Genomic DNA, 24,067 nt, shown 5'->3' with positions numbered 1-24,067 from the left:
TGTTATGTCTCACATGTACTACTCTACGTCTAACTAAACACTTGTTTTTGGAATATCCCAATGAAAGTACAAAAATCATTACATACATATGAAGGGTAGGATACACCATGACCGTGATGTAGAGGACAAGAAAATAGAGTGTGGGTGTGTGTGGCAGTCAGTTATCAGTATTGTTTACATTACAAACCTAGTTACATTGATTGGAAAACTAAATGTATTGAATATATCCATTGAGGGTTGCATGAGTGAAGGGCCCATGCGATAAGGAGGAGTCTGCCTTCATTTGGCATTCCACAAGTCTGTGGTCTTGATGCACCGCGACTTACTCCGAGCGGCCCAATGGACTGGCTGCCCCTCATTTGCCCAAATTCCAGATGGCCAATCCATCACTACAACATGGTGTCATGATCTCGGATCATGTGCAGCATGTAAAAACTGAATATCTATCAAATATGAAATATCAATGTTTCTTCCTCTAGGCCTACGGATGTTATATAAATCTTGAAAACATGAACTCCTTTTTCACCACTGCTCTGTTTTAGCTTTGTGACAGAGCCTGACACAAAAATATTATATTCAAGCAATATCCCCTTATTAATTACTTTTCATATGTTTAAGTGAATATCCATCTGCCTACCCAGCATGTATTGGATGAAAGTGTTTTAAGGCAATACACGGCAGGTGAAAACATCGTTTTTTCATGCACTGGTCAATTTAGAGATTTTGGGCTAATTTGCTACCTTGGCATGTATATTCTTTCACACAACTACAACAACAAAGTCCGATTTACACATTTAGGTGTTTATTTCATTACATTTTGTCTCCTCGCGCCTGTATATTTCTCCTAAATTCACCAAAAGTTAGCCTTCTAACGTTTCATGCTCTACCGCGATCGTGATACAAAACATATCATGTGTAGTACCGTTGGAAAGCTCTGTTTTTCCTGCATGACGTTGTGCAATCCAAATATGGACACTTCCTTTGTATCCGCAACCAATCGCGAAAGTTCAAAGGCGAGTCTAGGCTGAGGCTAGGAATCTCATTAACTGTGTTCAAATTGAGTTTTTGTCATTTTTTTTCAGTATAAACATCTCAGTCTAGGTAGCACCTATGTACACCAAACTTTCCAGTTATACAAATAGTAGTATTCTGAAGATATTTACAGAGGGATTTGTTAATAATTCATTCCTGGCCTGATTTATGTGACATTTTAATAAAAGAAATATGCCAAAAATTGATTTTTTTAAGGCTATGGACAGTACATTTTGATTTCCTAGGTAATGAAAGCAGATATCCTGAAATCCCTCTAATTTTATTTTCATCTTGTGTGTTAACAAAATGAAAAAATATTTTTTTACTTACCTTTTCATATGTTCAGATCTATCTACCGAAAATATATCTGCATATATGTGCATATTTAATGAGATAATGCCTAATTTATTAAACATTAAAATTTCAACTTTTTTTTTCATACTTGTGTAAGTAATCAACTGAGGAAGTTTCATGGTGATGTCTATTATTTGAAAATGTTACCTTATTCACCTGTAGTGTCTTGCCTTAAAAGCAGGCTGCTGTGATCATGCTCCTCTTGTACATACATTGGACAAGGTCTTCCTTAACTAGGTGTACATATTTCAATTGCGGTTGTGGATCTACTACAAGAACTAACAGACATTGACACACTTCAGGAAGGTGAAGAAGGAGCTGAAATCCTTATTGATGCTTTGGTAAGTCATAGCGTAACACATAATGTTTATATCTACTGTATACAGTATGTGTATAATTATTCTATGGCACCTTTCACAGCACTGTTTTCTATTTGTATTACATTGTCAAACTCCGAACTGATGGTCATGAAATTCAACTGACAAACATTAAAGGTACACTATGCAAGATTTTCACCTTTAATATAACCTTTTCGAAGACAATTTGATGGTAAACAAACTTGTAATAGATCCCTTCAAGGCCCACGTCGCAGAAAAGGTGTCAGCGTCGCATGTCAGGGTCAGAAAGCTTTCCATCCCATTAAATTGTGTGTGTGTGAATGAACTGAAACGTCTAGGAAACGTCAAGAAAAATGCTTACTTTACTACTTTTTTGCATGTATACACGCTGGGCTTGTCAACCAGATAGCTGTATATATTGGGCTAATGAATCTCTAGCCACTCTAGCCGCTAACGTCATCTACCCATTCTGTCATCAGCTCAGGATCAAGCAGACAATCGCCATTTGCTAAGACTAATTTATTAAGGTACGGTTCACGGCCCTTGGGTAACAATGACGGTGCATACCGGGACCGCTCAATATGCCGGTCTATTAGCTCTTCTCCGTATCTTTCACCTAATATAGCCACCTAGCACATCCATTCAGCATAGCTGTAGTGAATCGCTAACTTCAATTTTTTAAATTTCATTTTACTCATAGAGACCCAAAACATTACACATGTCTCATGGTGCTTTACAAAGTGTTAAAACATTCAGAGCGAGCCCATGAGTAACAGGGGCGAGGAAAAACTCCCTAGAATTGGAGATTCATATAGGATGAAACCTCGAGCAGATCCACGACTCAAGGGCCTGACCCATCTGCCTAGGGTCAGTTACAGTGCAGTAAGGTCGGTATACATGATAAATGAAAGGTTAGTTAGGTGTAGAGAATAGAACATGGTGTTTAAAGCCACCTGAGGTATATGTTACAAAGAGTGTAGGATGGTTACATATCCAGTATGATAATGCATGAATCCTATTTAGTGTCAGAAAGTTCAAACAAGAGAACCTCAACTTCAAGAATAGTCGACCCGAAGACATCTCGCGAGAATCGTGAAACATTACCTTGTCATATAGTTCTTTGGAGATAGTTTTTGCCTGTTGTTAATCTTTCACCTCCACAACAAAATCATTTACATTATGTACAGGAGAAACAAGCCACGAGAAGTAGGCTATTTACAACGGCAGAGTAAAATATAAATATATCGCGACTCTAGGGGGAGTTATACAGTCGCCAACAATACCTGAAACTGCATAGTATACCTTTAACATGTATGTCTTTACTGGCTGTAAAGGGTGTTTTCATTTAAGGGCTCATGGTGTCAGGAGGATTCTGATCTTATTACTTGGTTTGATTGGCGCAAATGTTTTATGGGTCATATTTTGGTTTTACTACTGCCTATAGCTTGAGGGCCAGGTTGTGGCTTTGCTTGTGCAGAATATGGAACGCCTCAATGAGCAAGTAAAGGAGGAGGCAGATGGTGTTTACAACACATTAGGTGAGTGGACAGATTCTTAATTCTTTATTTGAATCTCCGTAAAATGTACACAAGTTAAAAAGTATTCACCCCCCTGTATAATATCCCCTTTTGTTGCCTTTATAAAGGGAATCATGGTCAGTATAATTCTGCTTTTTTGACAAGAATTTGCAAAAACAAAATATAAATATATAATATATATTTTAAAGTGACTGGCGTAATTCATCAAAGTTAGTCAAATGCCAGTCAAATGGTGCTAGTAGTCTCACAATTAGTGAAATGGGGATCCCCTGTACAGTGAATGTCTATAGTATAGTGTAAAGGCACCTGTGTCTGGAAGGTCCGATTACTGGGAAGTCAGTATTCTTGGCTAAAAGTCCACCATGTAGACTGGGCCAAGCAAATATATCCCGTTGTGGCAGGTAAACCCCACAACATCAGTAAAAGAATTTGCATGGAGCATACAATAGCAATAATAATAGTAGCCTAATATTAATTAATGGTGTGGTCTTTAGGATTTCCCATAGCCTGGCTCCACCCGTCTACATACTTCCGCTCAATTTCATTTCGCTTCAGTACTGAGATTGCACAGATTCAGATTTCAACGGATTTTTCTCATGTAAACATCCAACCGAGAGCCACCATCCAACCAGTGAACAGAGTGCGTGGCTAAAGGTTACGTTATACTAGCCTCGTGAGCCCATCCTGATCTCGTGAGCTTCAGTTTTCACCTCGTTCATTAATTCCGTATATCGGGACAACTCGGTGGGCGTTATCCCTTACATAGTGTTTAACAGTGTTTAAAGGGTGTGTTTTGTGCTTTGGCTCAGTTATCAGATGGTATATTTCTTGCAGCTATTATTGAGAACATGGCAGAATTCAGACCTGGTCTCTGCACAGAAGCAGCACAGCAGGGTCTGATGCAGTGGCTTCTGAAGAGGATCAAGGTAAATGTTTCACACAAAAGGAAGATAGGCTAGCTGATTGTCTTCTGCTTGTGCTTGCTCTTGGTATTTGGTATTTCACTTAAAATGTTGCAGTTTTGCTAATTGCTAGACATTAATGTGTGAGCAAACACTAACTTTTTCCCCATTCTGTAGGTTAAGATGCCATTTGATGCAAACAAGCTTTACTGCAGTGAAATATTGGCGATTCTACTGCAAAACAATGATGGTATGACAACATGAAAATGGCACAATGGTATCAGCTTTGCTGCTTCTACTTGGCTCTCACTTTCTCATCTTCCTCAGCCTTTTCTTTTGACTCTTCCTTGTCTTCTGGTGTACAACATTTTCCTGGATGGTTTCAACTTTTTTGCAAATGGTTATAGATGACATTAGGGATGGTTAGGTACACCGGTTTGAACGTTCACAATGTGATTGCCCAATTTAAAATGTGTGCTCCAGAATAAATGTATGATCATTTTGAGATGCATCGTATACATCCTACAATGATAACAAAATAGTGTTAATTTTGTCACCTATTTTTAATTTAGTCTTAGTCTTGTGACGAAAGGTCCCTTTTAGTCTTTGTCATATGTAGTCATTCAAATATAATTTTTCAAGTTTTAGTCCACTAAAAGTCTCGTTATTTTAGTCTAGTTTAAGTCAAAAGAAAACTAAAGGTATCTTAGTCAAGTTTTAGTCAAAACATTTTAGTCTTTTTTTATAACAAATTATTTCTGATTACCATTTCAGTCAAATAATGTTTCACACATCTCAATTTTCCAACAATATTGTGTGTCCACAGGACTACTCGTCTGTTATAATTACTCATTCTGATTTTTTGTCAGTCAGTATGTTTACATGCACAGGTAAGTTGAGCTACAGTTTACAGTATAGCTCGGCTCGGATTTGACCATAGACAGTAAAAGATTTGACTGGACCACTGTCATGATCTTCGTAGACCAAGTATTAATTTTTACTCCGCCACGCTAGATGGTGATATGCGCCCAAACGCAGCACATTCCCCAAACTCTCCATCTTAGCTAACTTGCTTGCGAACTTTCCATATTAGCATATTTGCTAGCAAGTGTAACTAGTTAAATAGTTGACATTACTTGCTGAACATTTTCATATGGACATTCTGGGGGATGTTAATTCGTATATGTATGAGAGAACCTTCAATTTATGGGTATGTAGCATTGTGGCATAAAGATTAGGTAGTTAGCTTGCTAACTCTGGCAGAAATCTCTGGTGTTTTTGTTACATGTAGTTTCGTGTTGCAGCAACAGCACGTAGAATAGCCTACAGCAAAGCTGCTGTGCATGAACTCATTTGGAATATTTTGAAAACGTAACAGCTAGATATTCTGTCTTCTCATTTTGTAGACGAAAATGAAGAGAGATTTTATCTTAGTTTTTATTTCATGCTAAACATTTCGTCAAAAATAATGCATCTTAAGATAGTCTTAGTCAGTGTTTCAGGACATTAGTGCAGTCTTGTCTTAGTCTCATCTTAGTCATGGAAAAAAAGGTCGTTGACGAACATATTTCCACTCGTCTTGTCTGATGAAATTAAACACTATAAAAAAAATAATCATATGTATAATTATGAGTAGAGGCTCTATAACATTTATGTGACTAAGGGCCCTATCATGACAGTCTAAAGCACATCGTCACTAGTCAAAAGCTTATTCAAATTTAGTAGGATGTCAAGTCCAAATTGGGAGTGTTTTTGTTATCAAATGTTGAGCGCATGGCGCAACAAGGTGTTCCTAGGTTTCTTAATCAGTCATGGGTGTGTTTGGGGCGTAACATCATTTAACCCTTAGAACCCGATTGACGCAAAGTGCGTCAAAAAACACACCCTTTCTTCTCTGTTACATTGCTCCGGAACGGTTCATCGCAGCGAGATGAAACCTTTATTGCACGACAGAGCAGAAGTGGGGCTTTCCAACGAGACTACACACTTGTCTGTACGATCAAGTATGAAAATTAAAAAAAATCATGAAATTAAATCAAATTGCATCATATTTACAGTCTATACTTCTCTGCGTTCACCTGCACACACATTACTCTAGTTTGAATTACTCGCGAACCCGTGATCGCATCGATATGGCAAGCATATCAGATGAAAGAGGAGGCACAGGGCTATCCATTGGTACCATGTTTATCGACCCTTCTGGCTTATAAAACCAGACGAAGTGACTGCAAAATAATAATGTCATGTACACAAACCAACGCTGCACACTCATTACTCTCGTTTGAATTACTCGCGGACCCGTGATCGCATAGATATGCCACGCATGTCAGATGAAAGAGGAGACTTGGCGCTATCATTTGATACCAAGTACATCCTTCTGGGTTATAAAACAGACGAAGTGACAGCAAAATAATAACTTCATATAGCTGGACTTACCCCACGTTTTTGTCTGTTCTTGTGGCAAAGCATGTTTATAATCCAATGCTATCATGTGTTTCTCTATGGCAAAGCATGTTCATATTCCGGTTTTGAGATCCTAGCAAATTCCTGCATGGCATCCAATTCAAGGCTCACATTGCATCCCAATTTGTTCAACAAATAAACACCTTTTTTGCCTTTACTTTGTTCATGGCAATGCAGTAAAAAGTTGAGAATTATTATGACTGCATACACACAGGCACGCAGGCTAACATGCAACCTCGGGTCAAGTCAGGTCAGATCAGTTCGTGTCACAAATATGGAGCGCAGAAAGGTCATTTTTCATCACTAAATAAAAAATGGCATTTATTTCCGTAAATCACACAGCAAATATTTCTGTAAATTGCTCAGACCCAGAGTATCCCTCCAACATGGCAATTATATTGCCCGATTCAGGACAGTCTGCCCTACACACACATGAAATGCATGTAGAGCTGTGAGCTTGCTGTGTTGAAATATAAGAATTTTTATAATACACTTTTTATATTTTAATTCTTTAAAAATCAAAATAAAATCAATGCTAGTATTAATACATGAAATGATGGCAGATCTGAATAGCCTAGACTCTCCTGAAAAAAACAATATATAATATATGTGTGTGGCACTTACAATGACCAGAATAAATCCTTATGAATAAAGGTAGTGAAAATGCCCTAAAAACAGCTTAGGGTTCTAAGGGTTAAACCAATGAAAATGACATCTGTCATTCCCTTTAACGGCGCAAAGCGCGACATCAAAGAATGCATCGGTATTTTGACAGTCAACGGCACATTTGAAGGAGGCTGCTTGCGAGACCTTATGGAACAGTCATTCCACTAAACTTTTTTTGCTTTACTAAAACCTAGCATAGCCTTTACGCATTTGCACTCGTCTATTATTTGAACTCATTGGCAAAGTGAAACTAACTTCACCATGGTGTCAGTCAACGACAAGACAGTTATACGCAGTAAGTTACTTTCACTATTGACTGACAATGGGTTACCATAGAATAGAGCCTGACCGATTTATTGGCGGGCCAATATTATCGGCCGATATTAGGCATTTTCCAAACTATCGGTATCGGCATTTATAATGGCCGATAAATGAATATTTTAAAAATAAAATAAAAACGGATGAAACACCCTTCAACCAGAGAATGCTTCAACCATGTCATGCGTGTTGGCGTTGTATAGTTTGTCCACCAGAGGGCACTCTACACCGTCCCTGCTGGCAACACTCGTGTATAAGGCGCCACACATCCTGCAACGTGCTGATCCAGCCAGAGTCGGGCAGAGAGAACCAGTTATCCGCGAGTGAGATCATCAGTTAAGTGTGTTCATGGTGATTTGGTCACGAGACATACATTGCTTGAATAACAATTAAAAGAACATCCCCATCAGTTCTCTTAACTCAAATAAGCATGAAAAAATTTGTGAAAACAATGTCCAGTTTTGCTGCTGTTAAATAAGCCGAGAGTGAAGCGGAATTAGCTAGTAATTACGTTACGTTGTTACAGTGTAGTTGACTGTCTGTCCTTTTAACTTTTGACAATGTGACTGAAGATGTATTTCTTTAATAGCGTGACAGTTATAGCAGTGAGACGTATCATCTCTCCCCGGCCTGTTATTTTGAAAGCGTATGTTTTACAATTTGCAGTATGACGCTATCCATTGCTAAATTATGGCTCATCATAGACTAGCTAACCACAAAGCTAGCTAATGCCATGAATATCAGTGGAAGACCGCTAACGTTAACATTAATGAGCTTGGAAACCACAACGAACTTATTCTGCCTAAATAAAGTAATGATTACTGTATTTATAACTAGTATATCTGTAGTTACAGTCACTGCATTGTAAAATGTAAGTTAGACATGCGAGGAGTGAACATTTAGACATAGAGAAAAAGTATCAAACGTAGCTTGTGAAAAACGTAGCTCGTGCATAAAAGTTAGCTTTTCTTTTACACGTGTGTGAAATCCAATGACGCCAAGTGTGCGTTTCAGACTGTCGTTCAGCCGCAGCATTAACGAGTTACATAATAGATTTAGATCTCTAAATAGTAGGTTTTAGAAGGCAGGCAGCAACTGATGATTGAAAATGGTTTGATGTAGCTTGATGGAAATAATTTTAAAAGTGCAGGTAAAGGGATAAACAAGCTGACATTGTAATTATAAGGTAGCTTAAGGCAATAGGGACTAATTATTACACAGGCACACTCAAACATTTAGGAGTGACCTTTATCTTGTTTAATGATAATACAAATGATGATGATAGTAATAATGTCATCATTATTTTTTGTAATTATTAAGTCTTAGTTCAAAGTTATATTTATGAAGCTTACCAAGTCTTTTAATACTGGTAACTTTGATTTGGTTGTTGTTGTTATTGTGTTTTTGTTCAAAAGACTTCAAAAGTTTCATATCTTAAGTTTCTATTTTTATACATTTTATTTATCAGAACTTTAATATATTTCGATGTTCCTCTGTTCCACTGTGACAATATTATTTAAAAATAAACAAGTTTGTTTTTAAAATGCATTATCATATTATTTTAGTCAATACTCATAAATAACTACAAATAACTAATGTTAGGGAAATCTGTTAATGTTTTGTTGCACGTTTCTGAAAAAAAATATATATATATCGGAATATCGGATTTTTAAATCAACAAATATTTGTATCGGTATCGGCCTTCAAAATCCTTTGTCGGTCGGGCTCTACCATAGAAAAAACATAGGCTGGAAAAAGCCCTTACCCTGATATTTTACCCTTACCCATAGGCTGGAAAAAGCCCTTACCCTTACCCTGATATTTTTTGAATGACTGAATAAAACAATGTTTAAAACCACGTTTTTCCAGCAGAGGAGTTGCTTATATCTCGTGATAGTGCGTCTTCAGCTGTGCTCTCGCCTAATCACTTTTAACCGTCATTACCAATTTGCAAATGCATTGTGAGATGTATTTCGTAATATCTTTATTCTAATTATGTTTCCCATTGTAGCCTAATTGTGTAATTTCTAATGTTTTGCATGGATGTGCGCTGGTGCGCGTTCATGGAGGATAGAAGGATGGTGCATTGTGCACACGCCATTATGACTGTTGACAACGCGCTCTTAAAATAACATATAAACTACTCGCCATAGACTTCTGACCAGGTTTCTCTTGGTCAGTGGCGTAATGCGTTTTAGGTGGCGTACAATAGCGATTTTTAGACAATGCGCCAGGCCACTCCCTAGGTTGTTAATTGCCACACCCCTAGGTGCATTGTTTAAAAAATAAATGTGCAAAATAAGAAAATAAACCTTGCACCGGGTGGAAAACAAGTTCTACGCCATGCGCCAGGGTGCAAGATAGGGCCCTAAGAAGTTTAGATTGATTTCTCCTCTGTTTCCTAAGCGCAGTCATGTCCACTGCTGTCAGTGGCCAATTCTGTCAGTTGGACCTATCTACATTCTGCGCATGCTTGACTAGACTTTCCTGTGTCATAGGAACACACACCAACTTTTTTTTGTTGTTTTTTTTTGTTTTGTTTTTTGGTGTATGCCGTGCTGCAACTAAGTACACAGGCAGTACTTAGACTTTCCCCTCCCCCTCAGCTTCAGCTCTGCTTAGCACCAGTGGTACCACTAGCAAAATGACAAGTGAGCAAAGTATCACAACTTTTTCTCATGCCCCTCTGCCTAACAGCTCTGCTGGCAATGTTGCCATTGCCTTCTTTATTTGTAAAGATATCCACCCTTACATTGTCATAGAGATTTAAGGCTTCCGTTACCTACTCCATGTCTTGTAACCAAGGTAAGACCTACCCAATAGGAAGCTGTTGCCCGAGAAAAAAATCCCTTATCTATATGACAAAGTGAAACTAACAATAACGGAGTCGTCTAGAAAAATGTTAAATCAGAACATCTAAGGGGGAAAAAAATACATTTGTGTTATGCGGTTAGACAGGTACGTGTTAAAGGGTATTATTTTATACACAGGCTAGTGCAGAAAAGAGTGCTAGGTTGTCCCACCTGTTAAAAGTGTGAAGCACACTATATGGTTATGGTTATTGTATTTAACAGAGGCTTTTGTCCAAAGCGACTTACAGAATATGAACATTACAACAGTTAGAAATTGAAATAAAGAATTAAATAAAGAATGAAAATCAACTACCTGTACCACATTGAATGGCAAATCATCATATTCTTTTGCTTCATATGGCAATTAATTACCATGGGCATCGCGCACTATGTGTAAAGCACCAAGCACACAGTGGGGGCAACAAGATGTAGCTAATAAATAGGAGTAGCTTTATGGCAAACTGCTTTTACAAGAATAAAAAGGATTACAGAAAGATACAAAAGTATATAAAACTGCCCTAAAAGAAAAGTACTTCTTAATTTTTCCAGTGAGGGATAAGAAGTGTTAAGGTCCCTACTTTCACTCTGTCTTAGACAGCATAAAGTGTCAGACATGAAACGAGGAGAGCGATGTCTCACCCCTAGCTTTTTACCTTTTTATAGGTTTGCTTTTTATAAATTGCTATTTGCGTATTGCTGATTGGCAGATTTTTATTGCTATCTCAGGAGACAGACATTGTGGTTTGACTGTGAGACGACCTCTTACAGGATGCTCTCGGTAGGTTTAACAACGCACCTGATTCTGGTTCAAGTAGGTTTTTGAATACCCCACCCGTTGTTGCTCTCGAGCCTCTCAAGTCTTCTGATTAATCATCCGTAGCTGTTGTAAACAGTCCTAACCACAGTTGTCTCCTACAAGCACAGTTGTCTACCCCAATCCTTTCTATCACACAAGCATTTTCCATACATTTTTACACAAACATGATTATGTTTAAGTGACACTTATATCACACATTTCTTACTCAAAATATTATTCTTTTCCCAACATGATTATGCATGATTATACTCAAAACATTTTCATTTTTATAGCATGAACATTTTTATAACAAGGTTATACTGTACTTCTTACAGCATAGCAAAATAGCAAAGCATCGCACAGCAAAAATATTCAAACAAGATACGCTTTCATCACACTTTTTATTTTGTCTTCAACGCTTCCGTTGTCTTTTGGCAGGTTTGTCATGTACATCTTCTGGCCGGCTATTCAACAACCCAATATATCTGACTAGTTTGGCCAGAGTGCTAATCACCACAACACAAACTTTTAAACTCAGCAACACTTTATTTGCACTTGACAAACTGATCAAAACCAGCCATGGTAGTGACATAAAACATTTTGGTGGTGCCAGCAGACACAATGCTGGCACAGCAATGCTTTGATGCCAGCAGACACAAATTGAAGTTTCTGACAGTGAATGCTGGTCCCCTGACACGTAGGTAGGTATAGCAGCGTAAACACATATTGGCGTCTTGTAAAGATCCTGATCATGTTGCACAGCACTTATAAAGACATTTTGAGTTTGTTAAGAGGTACAAACACGGCCACAAAAACAGTCTAAAATCTGCCCCCATGCCTAGCTGTGTGCCCTACTAGCAGGACGACTAGACCTGTGTAGCACTGATTTGTTTTATTTATCTTTTCTACCTTCTTTCTACCGACAGTACTCGGTGACCTCAAACAGAGCCCTATGAGGAAAACTGCTGGAGTTCTCCTTTAAACAAATCACTACTCACTTCACTATCACTGGCATGAGACAAAATGAATGATTTATTTCACTTTCAACTTGTTTAAACTCTATACTCAGTTTTACAGCCTCCACCATTGCCATTTAGTTTTTAGATGATGAGATAAACATTAGTCAACTTAACCTATAGTGACTATACTGTACATGATATATAAATTGAATTAAATGCTCACTGAGTTCAGCATTTGACAAACAATGTCTTCATGCACATTCTTCTTCCACATGCCTGTTGGCTGTAATGTTAACACTTTCCTTTTTCCAGTGCAGTCCGGCATCTTCTAAAAAAAAATATGACATTGTTAACGGGGCTATAATGCATAATGTCTTACAGCAGATTTTAGAATGATTACTTTTGGCTGCAATGGATAAAAAGGACAAACACTATCACAAGGAGACTCGTGACAAAAGAGGACGCTGTGGAGTCCCTGGGTCACACCTGGGGCCAAGCCTATAATTTAGAAAAATCTTTCGGTGCCGGTTACTACAGCCTGCACCTTTGGTGCTCGGGCAATAATAATAATAATAATAATCCTTTAAAATCAATAGGGCTTTTGCACCTTTGGCACAGGCCACAGTCTCGGGCCCTTATAATAGTGATTCCTACAGAAACAGTAGGGTGTTGCACCTTCAGCGCTTGAACAGGAACAACATGGCTTTGCACCTTTAGTGCAGGCCACAGTCTGCATCTCATGTGCTCAGGCCAAAATAATCCTTAAATTAACAATAGGGCTTTGCACCTTTGGTGCCGCATAATGCCACATTCCATTTGTCTGCTTGAGAGAGTAGTGTCCAACCTCTATCTGTCACTATGTTGCTATGTTTGGGTAAAACACTGTGTAATGCTTCTTTACTAAGTGTATCTTGTAGCAATTGCTAATAGCAGCCATTTGCTAACAAACGGTAGTGTGTCTTGTTGACAACTGTAACGCAAACATGGACATGACATTGTTTTAAGTGAACAAGTAGTGGCAGAAATGGTACACTTTCTTTTTCAGGCACAAGAGGACTGTTAGGAGAGTTGGATGGGATTGATGTACTCCTTCAGCAGCTCTCTGTAAGTGAGAATTTTCAAGCTATTTTATGGTTGAAACAGTGATGTCAAACCCAGTCTGAAGTTAGCTTCATAGTTGATTAAATAAAATCCTCATCCTCACAGTCAAATGTTGCCACCTATATCGCAAAACTTTCCCATCCTCTTAAACTGTTTTGACCTTGTCTGCCCATTGGAGCAATGTTACATTAATTCCCCCCTCTTCCTACACTTCCTAAACTGAGTCATGTCACTCTCCTACATTATTCAAACAGAATAGGGTAACTCTTTTGCTTAAAGTTTCACTGGTAACGCTTTAGAATAACATGTGCTTATTAGGTATTAACAGTGCATTATAAGCAGTTAACAATTCATTACTAACAGTTAGTTAACTGTTGTTATCCTTTAATAACATTAACTTACTGTTAACATGCAGCTTGTAAGTGTTAATAAGCAGCCTTTTAAGTTACTTACAAGCATATTTGTTAACAGTTGTAAGTGTTAAAAAGCAGCTTGTTAATGGTGTATAAGACAAAGTGGTGGATAACTAATACGCTTATAAGACCTTTCTTACCTATTTGTTGTAAATTTTGCAGCCCCCCAATCTAAAGTGAGGACCATGTAGCCTATAGCTCCACAAGCCCGACCTTCTAACTTTACATATCTACTGTACTGTATCTATCTATCTAGCTTGGTTTAGCTGTGAGCTAAAAAATTGCTGCAACGAGCAGGAATCGAAACCCGGTATCCTGCGTCATAGGGTTACTTGTTACTTACTGAGCTACATTCCTATCTGTGTTTTTGAAGAAAATGTTCATATTGATTCTATATTCCGATAATATCATACCAGCTATGCTTTTTACAAATATGTTTCTGATGGAAAAGTGGTATCAAATGATAGCTCTGTATCTCCTCTTTCATCTGACATGCTTGCCATACCTATGCGATCACGGGTTCGCGAGTAATTCAAACGAGAGTAATGGGTGCGCAGGTGAACGCAGAGAAGTATAGACTGTAAATATGATGCAATTTAATTTCATGATTTTTTTTAATTTTATTTTCATACTTGATTGTACAGATACGTGCGTAGTCTCGTTGAAAAGCCCCACTTCTGCTCTGTGACGCAATAAATGTTTCATCTAGCTGTGATGAACAGTTCCGGAGCAATGTAACTGAGAAGAAAGGGTGTGTTTTTTGACGCACTTTGCGTCAATCGGGTTCTAAGGGTTAACTAACTGTTAGTAATGAATTGTTAACTGCTTATTATGCACTGTTAATACCTAATAAGCACATATTATTCTGAAGCGTTACCGTTTCACTTAACTCATCAGAGTGAAAACATTATAGACCTGTCTCACAGCTTCCCTTTTTGTGAGTCTTGAAAATTAATGACTTAATAACTGGTTGCCCCTTAATGGTTGCATTCCTAAAGCTTAGTGAAATTAATGGGATTCTCCATAGCTCTTTTTTTTTAGAAAAATTATATCTTGGTCCACATCCAAAAGTTAGTGGATTGGCATTGGGGTCGTTTCTATTGCTTCTGGTGATCATACTTTATTTTTAGGACCAGTATGAATTGTTTATCAAGTTTTTTTGTAACATGGTAATGATAAACTACAATTGCAGGTGATGTCACCAGTTTGGGCACTTCATCTCTAACTTATCAAAATGGCAATTTGCTTGACTGTCTTAAGGCAATGCAATTTATTTTGCAGATCATGTAGAGGAAAGAAATATGGAATCATTCAATCTTTAGAGGAAAATTATGGAATCACAAACCTAAAACAATTACTAGAGATGCACCGATATGGAATTTTAGGGCCGATAACGATAACCGATATTTATTGGTTTGTTGTGGCCGATACCGATACGATAACCGATAATATTACTCTTGAAAAACATTTGTGAAAAGTGATTTGGGGAAAGCATTTAATAAGCATAATTTTATTGCAGTAATTTTACCTACCACCAAATGATGGACAGAACTCATAATAGTCCTCAATAGTAAGGCAGTCAACAACATAACAGTAGCCTAGCCCTACAGTATGTGTGGCTCCTTTAAGTGAACCTGACGTCAGTGAATTGCGAGTGAGTGGCTAGAGAGTATGAATCGTTTTAATTTAAGACTAAACGCTCATAAACGGCTCAGCTGGGAATACGCTACAGTATAGTGACCAAATCAGAGTTTGTGAGGGAAACTTAGGTTTAGTTTCAACTGCGGGTAAATGAATAAAGCTGCAACTCCTCAGACTGTATCTTATGTCCGTTTACTCTGTTGCGCACAACCTGCTGCAGCAGAAATCGGGGTTAGCCCCGAAGGTTTTAATAACTTATTATGATGACCTGTCTGGAACTGAAGCAGGAATGGTTAGCATATTTCTAGGTAGTAGGCTAATACAAAACCCAAGCTAACGTAATGCAAATATAATACTAAAACACAACTTAGAACTAGGCCTACTTATGTACTCGTCCCACTAACGAGTTTGCTTATTTGTTTCCCCGATCAGCGCGGTAAAGTGTAAACACACCAGCACAAGACGGCTCTAGATAGGACTGAGCTCCGCTCTGGTAATATGGCGGATCATTCACGAGACGATTTTGAGATGCACAGATTCCCAAATGAACGCATATCCACAGATTTTGTTAGAGTGGTGAAATACATTCACACCGCTGACATTATATTGAGGAAAAAGTATAGCCAACCAAGATCAAGTAGCTCAGTGTAGCCAGACGGACCTTACGTAGGCCTAAATTAGGACTTTAAAAAATATCGGCGCAAATTATCGGCCAGAATTCTGTTATCGGACCGATAATAATATTTTCATTTTTTCACTTATCGGCCAATAATATATCGGCCGCCGATATATCGTGCATCCCTAACAATTACATTTATTCATTTAGCAGACACGGTTGTCCAAAGTGGCTTATGTCAACTATATTACAAAACATCATAATTAGTACATTTTTGGCACCTTCTCTAGCTATATTCCTAGCTTGGTTTCTCTGACTTCACTAATGTAGATATTCTTGATCAATCAGATTCCAACTTTGTTGAATGGCAGTTGACAGATCCGCTTTGCAGGATGGATGGAGCCTTGTCACACACCATTTTCTTCAGTTTCAACCATCAATTTTCAATGGGATTGAGATCCAGACTGTTTGCTGGCCATGCCATTGACTATTTTTCCTTTGCTTTTTCCTGAAGAATGGTTTTAACATTCTTTGCTCTATGGCAAGATAAACAAATACAAAATGTGACAAATTGTCCACATTTCAATGTATACTTGTGCATTTACAGTAAAAGTAATGACTGCCATCTCCCCTAGTCTTTTACCTGATATGCAACCCCATATCTAGACTTCGCAGAGAGTCTGGCCTAGATCCATAGGCGTTTGTTTATTTCCGGGTGGGAGGGCACAGTTTGAGGTTTAAAATCATTGGAGTTCCTTTGAACCAATCACTAACAACCGGCGTTTCGTCATACAGAGAAGTTTCTCTGCAGCACGCCCATAACAAGCACGGGTGCATCTTATCAGCAAACAATCACACGTTTCATCTGCGTAACTCTAGCCAAAATGCATCATATAGTGTTTTGTGAATGTACCCAAGTCAAACCTTCATATAAATGCATAAGTATAGATAGATAGATAGATAGATAAATACTTTATTGATTGATGACATCACACACAACATGCACTTACAGCAAATGGTAAATATAAGTATAAGTATAAACATATAACCAAACTCCACTGTACAATAGAGACAGTAGGAGATAAGAAAAGCTAACAAAACTAAAAATACTATATAAATTAAATGTAAAAAAACAGTGTGCTTAAGGGTGGTCAAGTATGAGACGCTTGTAATGACAGGGCCTGTAGTTCTGTGTGCAAAGTGAGGTGCTCAAGAGAGTGAGTATCCTGGTGAAGGTGCAAAGTAGTCCAACAGTAGTTCTGTGTGTATGGTAAGGTGCTCAAGAGAGTGAGTGTCCTGGTGAAGGTGCCAAAAAAGTAGTCCAACAGTAGTCCCTTAGTTATGTGTGCATGGTAAGGTGCTCAAGAGAGTAAGTGTCCTGGTGAAGGTGCAAAAAGTAGTCCAACAATAGTCCAACAGTGCAATAATAAGGTCTAGAGACCAGCATAAATAATATGGACAAATAGGAGAGCAAAGTATAATATAATGTAGACAAGGTAATATAAAAAACTATAAAAACTACGTCAGTGCAGAAACAGGTTGAGGTAATAGGGTTACAGCCATTCAGTATTATTGTAGCAGAAGCCATTGATCATGTGTGCTAATATAGCATGAAACCATGAAAAACAGTGTAGCAGGAAAGCGGTAGTAAAAACATTAGGCTGTGGACATTAGTAAAACAGTAGTAAAGCAGTAGTGGGTAGTCAGTACTCAAACATGGAGAGGGTGGAGAGGCAGACAGACTAAGCAGAGAAGTCTATCTCTCCTCTTCCCTTTAGTGATGCATTGAACAGTTCAATGGCCCTGGGGACAAATTACTTCCTCAGTCTGTCTGTTGCGCAAGTCAGTGAGCGAAATCTCCAGCTGATCAAGCTCTTTTGCTTTTTAATAGTGCTGTAGAGTGGGTGGCATTCATTGTCCAAGATGTTGATCAGTTTGTTCAGGGTCCTTTTGTCAGATATTGAAGTGATGCACTCCAGTTCAGCTCCCACTACAGAGCCAGCCTTCCTTAACAGCCTGTCAAGTCGCCCAGCATCCTTCTTCTTTGTACTTCCTCCCCAGCATACCACTGCATAGAAGAGGACGCTGGCCACAACAGACTGATAGAACATCCTGAGGAGCTTGCTGCACACATTGAAGGACCGCAGCCTCCTCAGGAAGTACAGCCTGCTCTGCCCTTTCTTGTAGAGTGCGTCAGTGTTGGCTGACCAGTCCAGTTTATTGTCCAGGTGGAGACCCAGATACTTGTAGGTGCTTACCGCCTCCACATTGACCCCATCAATGGAGACTGGTAGCAGAGCGGGCTTAGACCTGCGGAAATCCACCACCATCTCCTTGGTCTTTGAAGTGTTGAGTTGAAGGTGATTGAGTTTGCACCATTGCACAAAGTCCTCCACCAGGCTCCTGTACTCCTCCTCTTGCTCGTCCCTGATACACCCCACAATTGCAGTATCGTCAGAAAACTTCTGCATGTGGCATGACTCGGTGTTGTAGCAGAAGTCAGATGTGTACAGGGTGAACAGGACTGGAGAGAGCACAGTTCCCTGTGGAGCTCCGGTGCTGCTGATCACAGTGTCAGAGAGACAGTTCTTTAGTCTGACGAACTGTGGTCGCTCGGTCAGGTAGTCTGTAATCCAGGTTACCAGGTGAGCGTCCACACCCATCTGCAAGAGCTTGTCTCCCAGTCTGAGGGGTTGGATGGTGTTAAAAGCACTTGAGAAATCAAAGAACATGATTCTCACAGCACTTTTCCCCTTGTCTAGGTGAGTATGTGTCCTGTGTAGAAGATAAGTGATGGCATCGTCCACGCCCACTTTCTCCTGGTATGCGAACTGTAGCGGGTCTAGTGCATGACGAACCTGGGGTCTGAGCCTACCTAAGACTAGCCGCTCCAGTGTCTTCATCACATGTGATGTTAGAGCGACAGGCCTGAAGTCATTAAGCTCACTGGGGTGTGGCTTCTTAGGGACGGGGGTGAGACATGATGTCTTCCACAGTGTTGGAACTTGTCCGAGACGTAGACTCCAGTTGAAGATGTGCATCAGTGGCTCCCCCAGTTCAGCAGCACAGGCCTTGAGTAGCCTTGGACACAGTCTGTCAGGCCCAGCTGCCTTACGAGGATGAAGTCTTTTTAACAGATAGCTTACTTCGGAAGCTGTAATGATGGGGGGGATGAGGGGAGTGGAGGGGTAGGAGGAGTGCTTCTGAGAGGGTTGTCGTGTGGCTAGAACCTGATGGCCGTTGGCTGAAGCCATTGTTGCCGCACTGCTCGTGGTCACTGTGTGGGGGAGAGGTGCGATAGTCTGATGTGCAGTGATGGTGGAGGGGGGGAGGGGAGGGGAGAGGGAGTGCTTCTGGGGTCTGTGTGTCTGATGGCTGTTGACTGTAGTCGTTGTCACCTCATTGTTCGTGGTCGCCATGTGGGGGAGGGGTGCAATATCCAGTGATGGCACAGGCAAGGAGGCGGTGTGGGGTGATGGGGGCTCAGATCGTTGGATGTCCCCAGGATGCAGAGCTGGGGAGACTGGGAGACTGGGAGACTGGGAGGTGGGGGTAGGGCGGGCACGCTAACAAGAGCAGTAGCAGTACATGGCGCTGGTGCAGGGCAATCAAACCTGTTGTAAAAGTGGTTCAGCTGGTTCGCCCTGACCAGGTCTCCCTCCTCAGAGCTGCTGCTCTTCTTAAGGCCAGTGATGGATTTCATACAGTCCCACACCTCCTTCATGTTGTTCATCTGCAACTTCTGTTCCATCTTCCTTCTGTAGTCCTCCTTAGCCTCTTTCAGCTTCTTCTTGAGTTCCCCCTGTACTTGCCTCAGCTCTGCATGTCTGTATGTCCAAAGCGCCACTTTTAAGCTTGTATGCGTTGTCGTTTTCGGGTGAAATTACCTTTTGAATGGGATTCCTATAGGGCTACTACTTTTTTGATACAATCACGTCAAAATTATACGCTATTTTTCAAATACTATGAAGGCTCGACACAACATGAAACTTTGATCGAAGTATCATCAGTGTCAGAGTTTACTAAAAGAGAGGTTTTGAACAACTCACTTGTTTTTTCTGCTCGCTGCCATCTTGCAAGGAGTGAGTTGTCCAAAATCTTTCTTTTTAGTAAACTATGTGTACACGAACAATGTTCTTAATGCTCTAGTTCATATGTAGAAACACTGATGATGCTTCGATCAAAGTGTTAAGTTATGTCGAGCCTTCTTAGTGTTTGAAAAATAGCGATTTTGACCCGTCCATGTAGCCTATTAAACTACAGTTTGACTCGGGTACGTTCGTAGCCTATTTCAAGTGACAAAATCTATGACTAAAGTTTAGCTGACGATATAACATCCTACTCCACTGTGACTTTGTTCATGACACTCCTGTTAATAGGCTAAGCTATTATTTACATTTGCTCAAAGATTTCATAAGTATAAGTCCTTTTCGCTCCCTACGTTGATGTATTCCAAGCGATCTGCTTCAGGGGCGAGACGTAGTAATTGAAACACCATGCCTGGGTACGTAATCGCTCTCAGGGACGCCCTCTGTTCGCTGGTTGGTCGGCTGCCCAACTGCCGAAGTAAACGAGCGTGAATCAACCTATTCCAGACGGAGTACTGTAGGGAAAAGAAATCGACCGGAAGTACGTAGACAGGCCAAGGCCAGGCTACCCCATATCATAAGTGACTGTGGAAACTTTTTTTCAGGCAGTCATCTTTGTAGAGAACAGCACCAAACAAAAGTTCCAGCATCACCTTCTTGCCCTATGCAGATTTGTGATTCATCTCTGAATATCACCCTCATCCAATCATCCACAATCCATAATTGCTTCTCTTTAACCCACTATAACTGAATGTAAATGAAAAATCTAAAGATGTGTACCTGAAGAAAACAAGACAGTTTCCATGGTCACTGATGATATGAGGACCAGGGGAGATGGCAGTAATACCTCTACAGTAAATGCACAAGTGTACATTGAAATTTTCGACTCCTTTCCATCAGCTGAAAGGAATTTTGGTGATGAAGTAATTTTCCAGGATGATAAAGTATCTTGCCATAGAGCAAGGAATGTTGTGAAACTTTTCTTCAGGATAGACATACAGTATCAAGTCTGTGGCTAGCAAACAGTCTGGATCTCAATCCCATTGAAAATGTATGGTACAAACCGAAGAAAAGGCACTACCTGTAAAGCTGGTCAGTCAACTGCTGTTTGACAAAGTTGAAACCTGATTATTGAAGAATACTGTTCTACATTAGTGAAGTACATGCCTCAGAGAATGCAAACGGTAATAAAAGCCAGAAGAGGTGCAACAAAGTATGCACAAATTTGCAACAAAATGATGATGCTTTAGGTTTGTGATTCCATATTTTTTTCCTCAGGATTGAGTGATTCCACATTTTTTTCCAAATCAAAAATATTTTTGAGACACATCTGTGATTTGTCTTTTATCTTGAAAGATAAAACAGCTGAATGGACATCCTCCAAGAGTGGTGATTCCCTAATAACTTCTGCCTAGTTCCTTGTGTCAGTCACTGACAGTAGCTACAGTGGGCAGTGCTTCGACTTGGCCAGCTTCACTCGAGGTCCGCGCGTGGGATCACGCGGTATCACGCAACTTTAATTTGTATTTTCCCAGTGAGACGCTGCAACAACCCAAACAACCGGTAGATGGCTCAAGTGAGCAGGGTGTCTCGAAGAAATGGAGCCTGGAAAACCCTACACAGACTTCACTACAGACTTTAGCAGACTGGTTTAGAAATAATTTAATAGCCAGAAATATGCCTGCCCTGCCCTAATAAAGAAATATTTGGTTAACTGCGAGTGAATCCCGTTTGCAGCCGTAGAAGAAACGCAGGACAAATTAAACATTCTGGTTTTCTCCGAGTGCAACGATGATAGACAGACATCATTTGGACAAAATATAGAGCATATTAACCTCCGTTGCTCAGCCAAATGCCTTCCTGTTACGTCCTGTTATCACGGAGTTACAGGCGATAAACGATTTTTTTAAGGCCACAAGTTGAATTCATTAGCGGTTTATTTTTTTGATTATTAAAGAGTGTTTTTCATTTAAAGGTTTGACTTCGTGCTTATTCAGTAGAGCATTTAGTGCTCTTCCCAATCCCAGACGTTCACATTGCATGTTTGTTTGTAATGGATGCAACTGTGAGATAGGCTACGCATTTGACGGCAATGAGTTGTGAATGGACATGAACCAAGAAATATAGCCCATCGGGCCTGTCTCTGTGTTGCCCTGTTGCTACCCCTTGCCCTTCCAACGAAACAGATGTCTTCAAATCATCGTTTTCCTTACTTGAATGTCATAAACATACAACTTTATGCAGCAGAATTACGCATAGGCTACTTGGAACATAACACATTTGACAAAGGACATATGTATCGTAACACCCCCAATTATCACCACTTTTGTTCTAAATTCTAAAACAACGATGTTTTTTAACACTTCAAAATAACATTTGCTAAATTAACCTTACATTTTTCAGTAGCCATAGGTGTGTAGATTTGAACAAAATCTGGTTTGGTTCTTAACGGCACATGGACGGTTAGACCGAGAATTCTTGTCGTGAAATTAAAATTCCACTGGAGCTCCAAAGCGGTTGTGTACACGCAGCCTTACAACACTGTTTACAGCTCTTTGAGTCACGGTAAAATGTCATTTTTGGTTCATAGCTAATTTAGATACACCTATGGTGTGGGTGGTTGCGTCTCTTTAGGAGTCCGCTGTCTTGGTTTGTATAGAAATGGATATAAGTGACACGTACACGCAAGACGGTGGAAATACGGGACCGACGGTAGGAGGAGTTCCGATATGTTGCTAGTGACAAAATATTAACTTTCAGTGTTTTACGATGTCTTTGTCATGGGGAAGTGTTTTTCCCCATGCATTTATTCTAGGCTACTGTCAGTGACTGCCGTGAGAGAAGCGGGTTCTGTGTTTCATTCATGTCAGTGACTGACGCGAGAGAAGCGGTGTCTGTGTTGTGTTGCATTGCGTTGCGTTAATTTATTTTCATTGGGCGTACCGTGCCGTGCCGTCCACAGCTCTTCAGTTCTGAATCTTGGAAGCTTGCAAGCTGAAGCTTGGCCTCACAGATGCGCTCGTGCCTTAGATCAGGGGTCCCCAACCTTTTACGTACCATGGACCGGTTTGATTCCCATTTTTTTTTTCACGGACCGTGGGGGGGTTCGGGAGTTCCATGTTCCATAGGTGTTGTGCATGCATTACTTGAAAAGAACTAGCTCCAGTTATGTATGAACAGTGAAGGTAACGAACTCTTAAAAACGTGAAAAACGTGAACTTGAAGAAGTGAAAATGGAACAATATGAACTATGAAAATTGAACAACTTGAAGCTACATCTATCAAGTGTGAACATGCTTAACAAAATATAGGAACAAAACATGGGAACTAAACGTGCATTACGAATATAATCAGTGGGAGCCCTCTGCTTGTTTCCCTGCAACAAGACAGTGACACCCTCAGTGTGTTTGAAATGTCCAGTCGATTGTGCAATTTGGTTTTAGTTGCAGTCATTGCAGAAAACCCGGCCTCGCATAGATATGTAGTGGGAAATGGTAGCAACGTTTTCAGCGCTTTTACGGCTATCTCGGGATATTCTGCTTTGGTTTTGATCCAAAAACCCGCCAGAGAGGTTTCCTCATACACACTTTTAAGACCACCGTCATTTGCAATTTCGATCAACTGCTATTCCTCCTGCGCTGACATGTTAGGACTATTCGGGATATTGACAAATGGGTTGCGGACCCACTCATTTGTTTGCCGTGGATCTTTGGAGGATGGGAAGTAGCCTAACGCTCAAACTCATTTGAAAGCGCAACAAGGTGATCGCGCACCAGCTGCAAGAGAAAGGGCCCTGCCTCAGTCTCTCCCAAAACCCCCACTACTGTTTGGAACAAATCAAATACACCACGTCCCCATTCCTCCCCACAAATCAAGCTTGGCTTTAAATGCAGCGACTTAAAGACAGTCTTCATTCTCCCCTGGAGTGACAGGTTGAGGTCATTAAGCAACCCGAATATGCCACATAGGTAAGCGAGTTTTGACCCCCAG

General features: G+C 40.0%; 1 protein-coding gene across 1 annotated transcript in view; it reads left to right on the top strand.

The window, feature by feature from the left end:
• The window catches only part of ctnnbl1 (catenin, beta like 1), an 86,603-nt gene that overhangs the window by 32,836 nt on the left and 29,700 nt on the right, over positions 1–24,067 (top strand). The window contains exons 5-9 of the mRNA XM_076277449.1: positions 1,634–1,727; positions 3,169–3,262; positions 4,097–4,188; positions 4,342–4,414; positions 13,264–13,322. Of these exons, the coding sequence (XP_076133564.1) occupies positions 1,634–1,727; positions 3,169–3,262; positions 4,097–4,188; positions 4,342–4,414; positions 13,264–13,322 (412 nt within the window). The remainder of the gene's footprint in view (positions 1–1,633; positions 1,728–3,168; positions 3,263–4,096; positions 4,189–4,341; positions 4,415–13,263; positions 13,323–24,067) is intronic.

This window comes from Alosa pseudoharengus, unplaced genomic scaffold, assembly GCF_046254945.1.
Source record: "Alosa pseudoharengus isolate Yale_2024_CS ecotype anadromous, Long Island Sound unplaced genomic scaffold, YU_APseudo_1.1 YU_APseudo_1.1_scf_9, whole genome shotgun sequence".
Lineage (NCBI taxonomy): Eukaryota > Metazoa > Chordata > Actinopteri > Clupeiformes > Clupeidae > Alosa > Alosa pseudoharengus.
The sequence above is the reverse complement of the archived record's forward strand: the minus strand, read 5'-3'. Positions and strand labels throughout refer to the sequence as shown.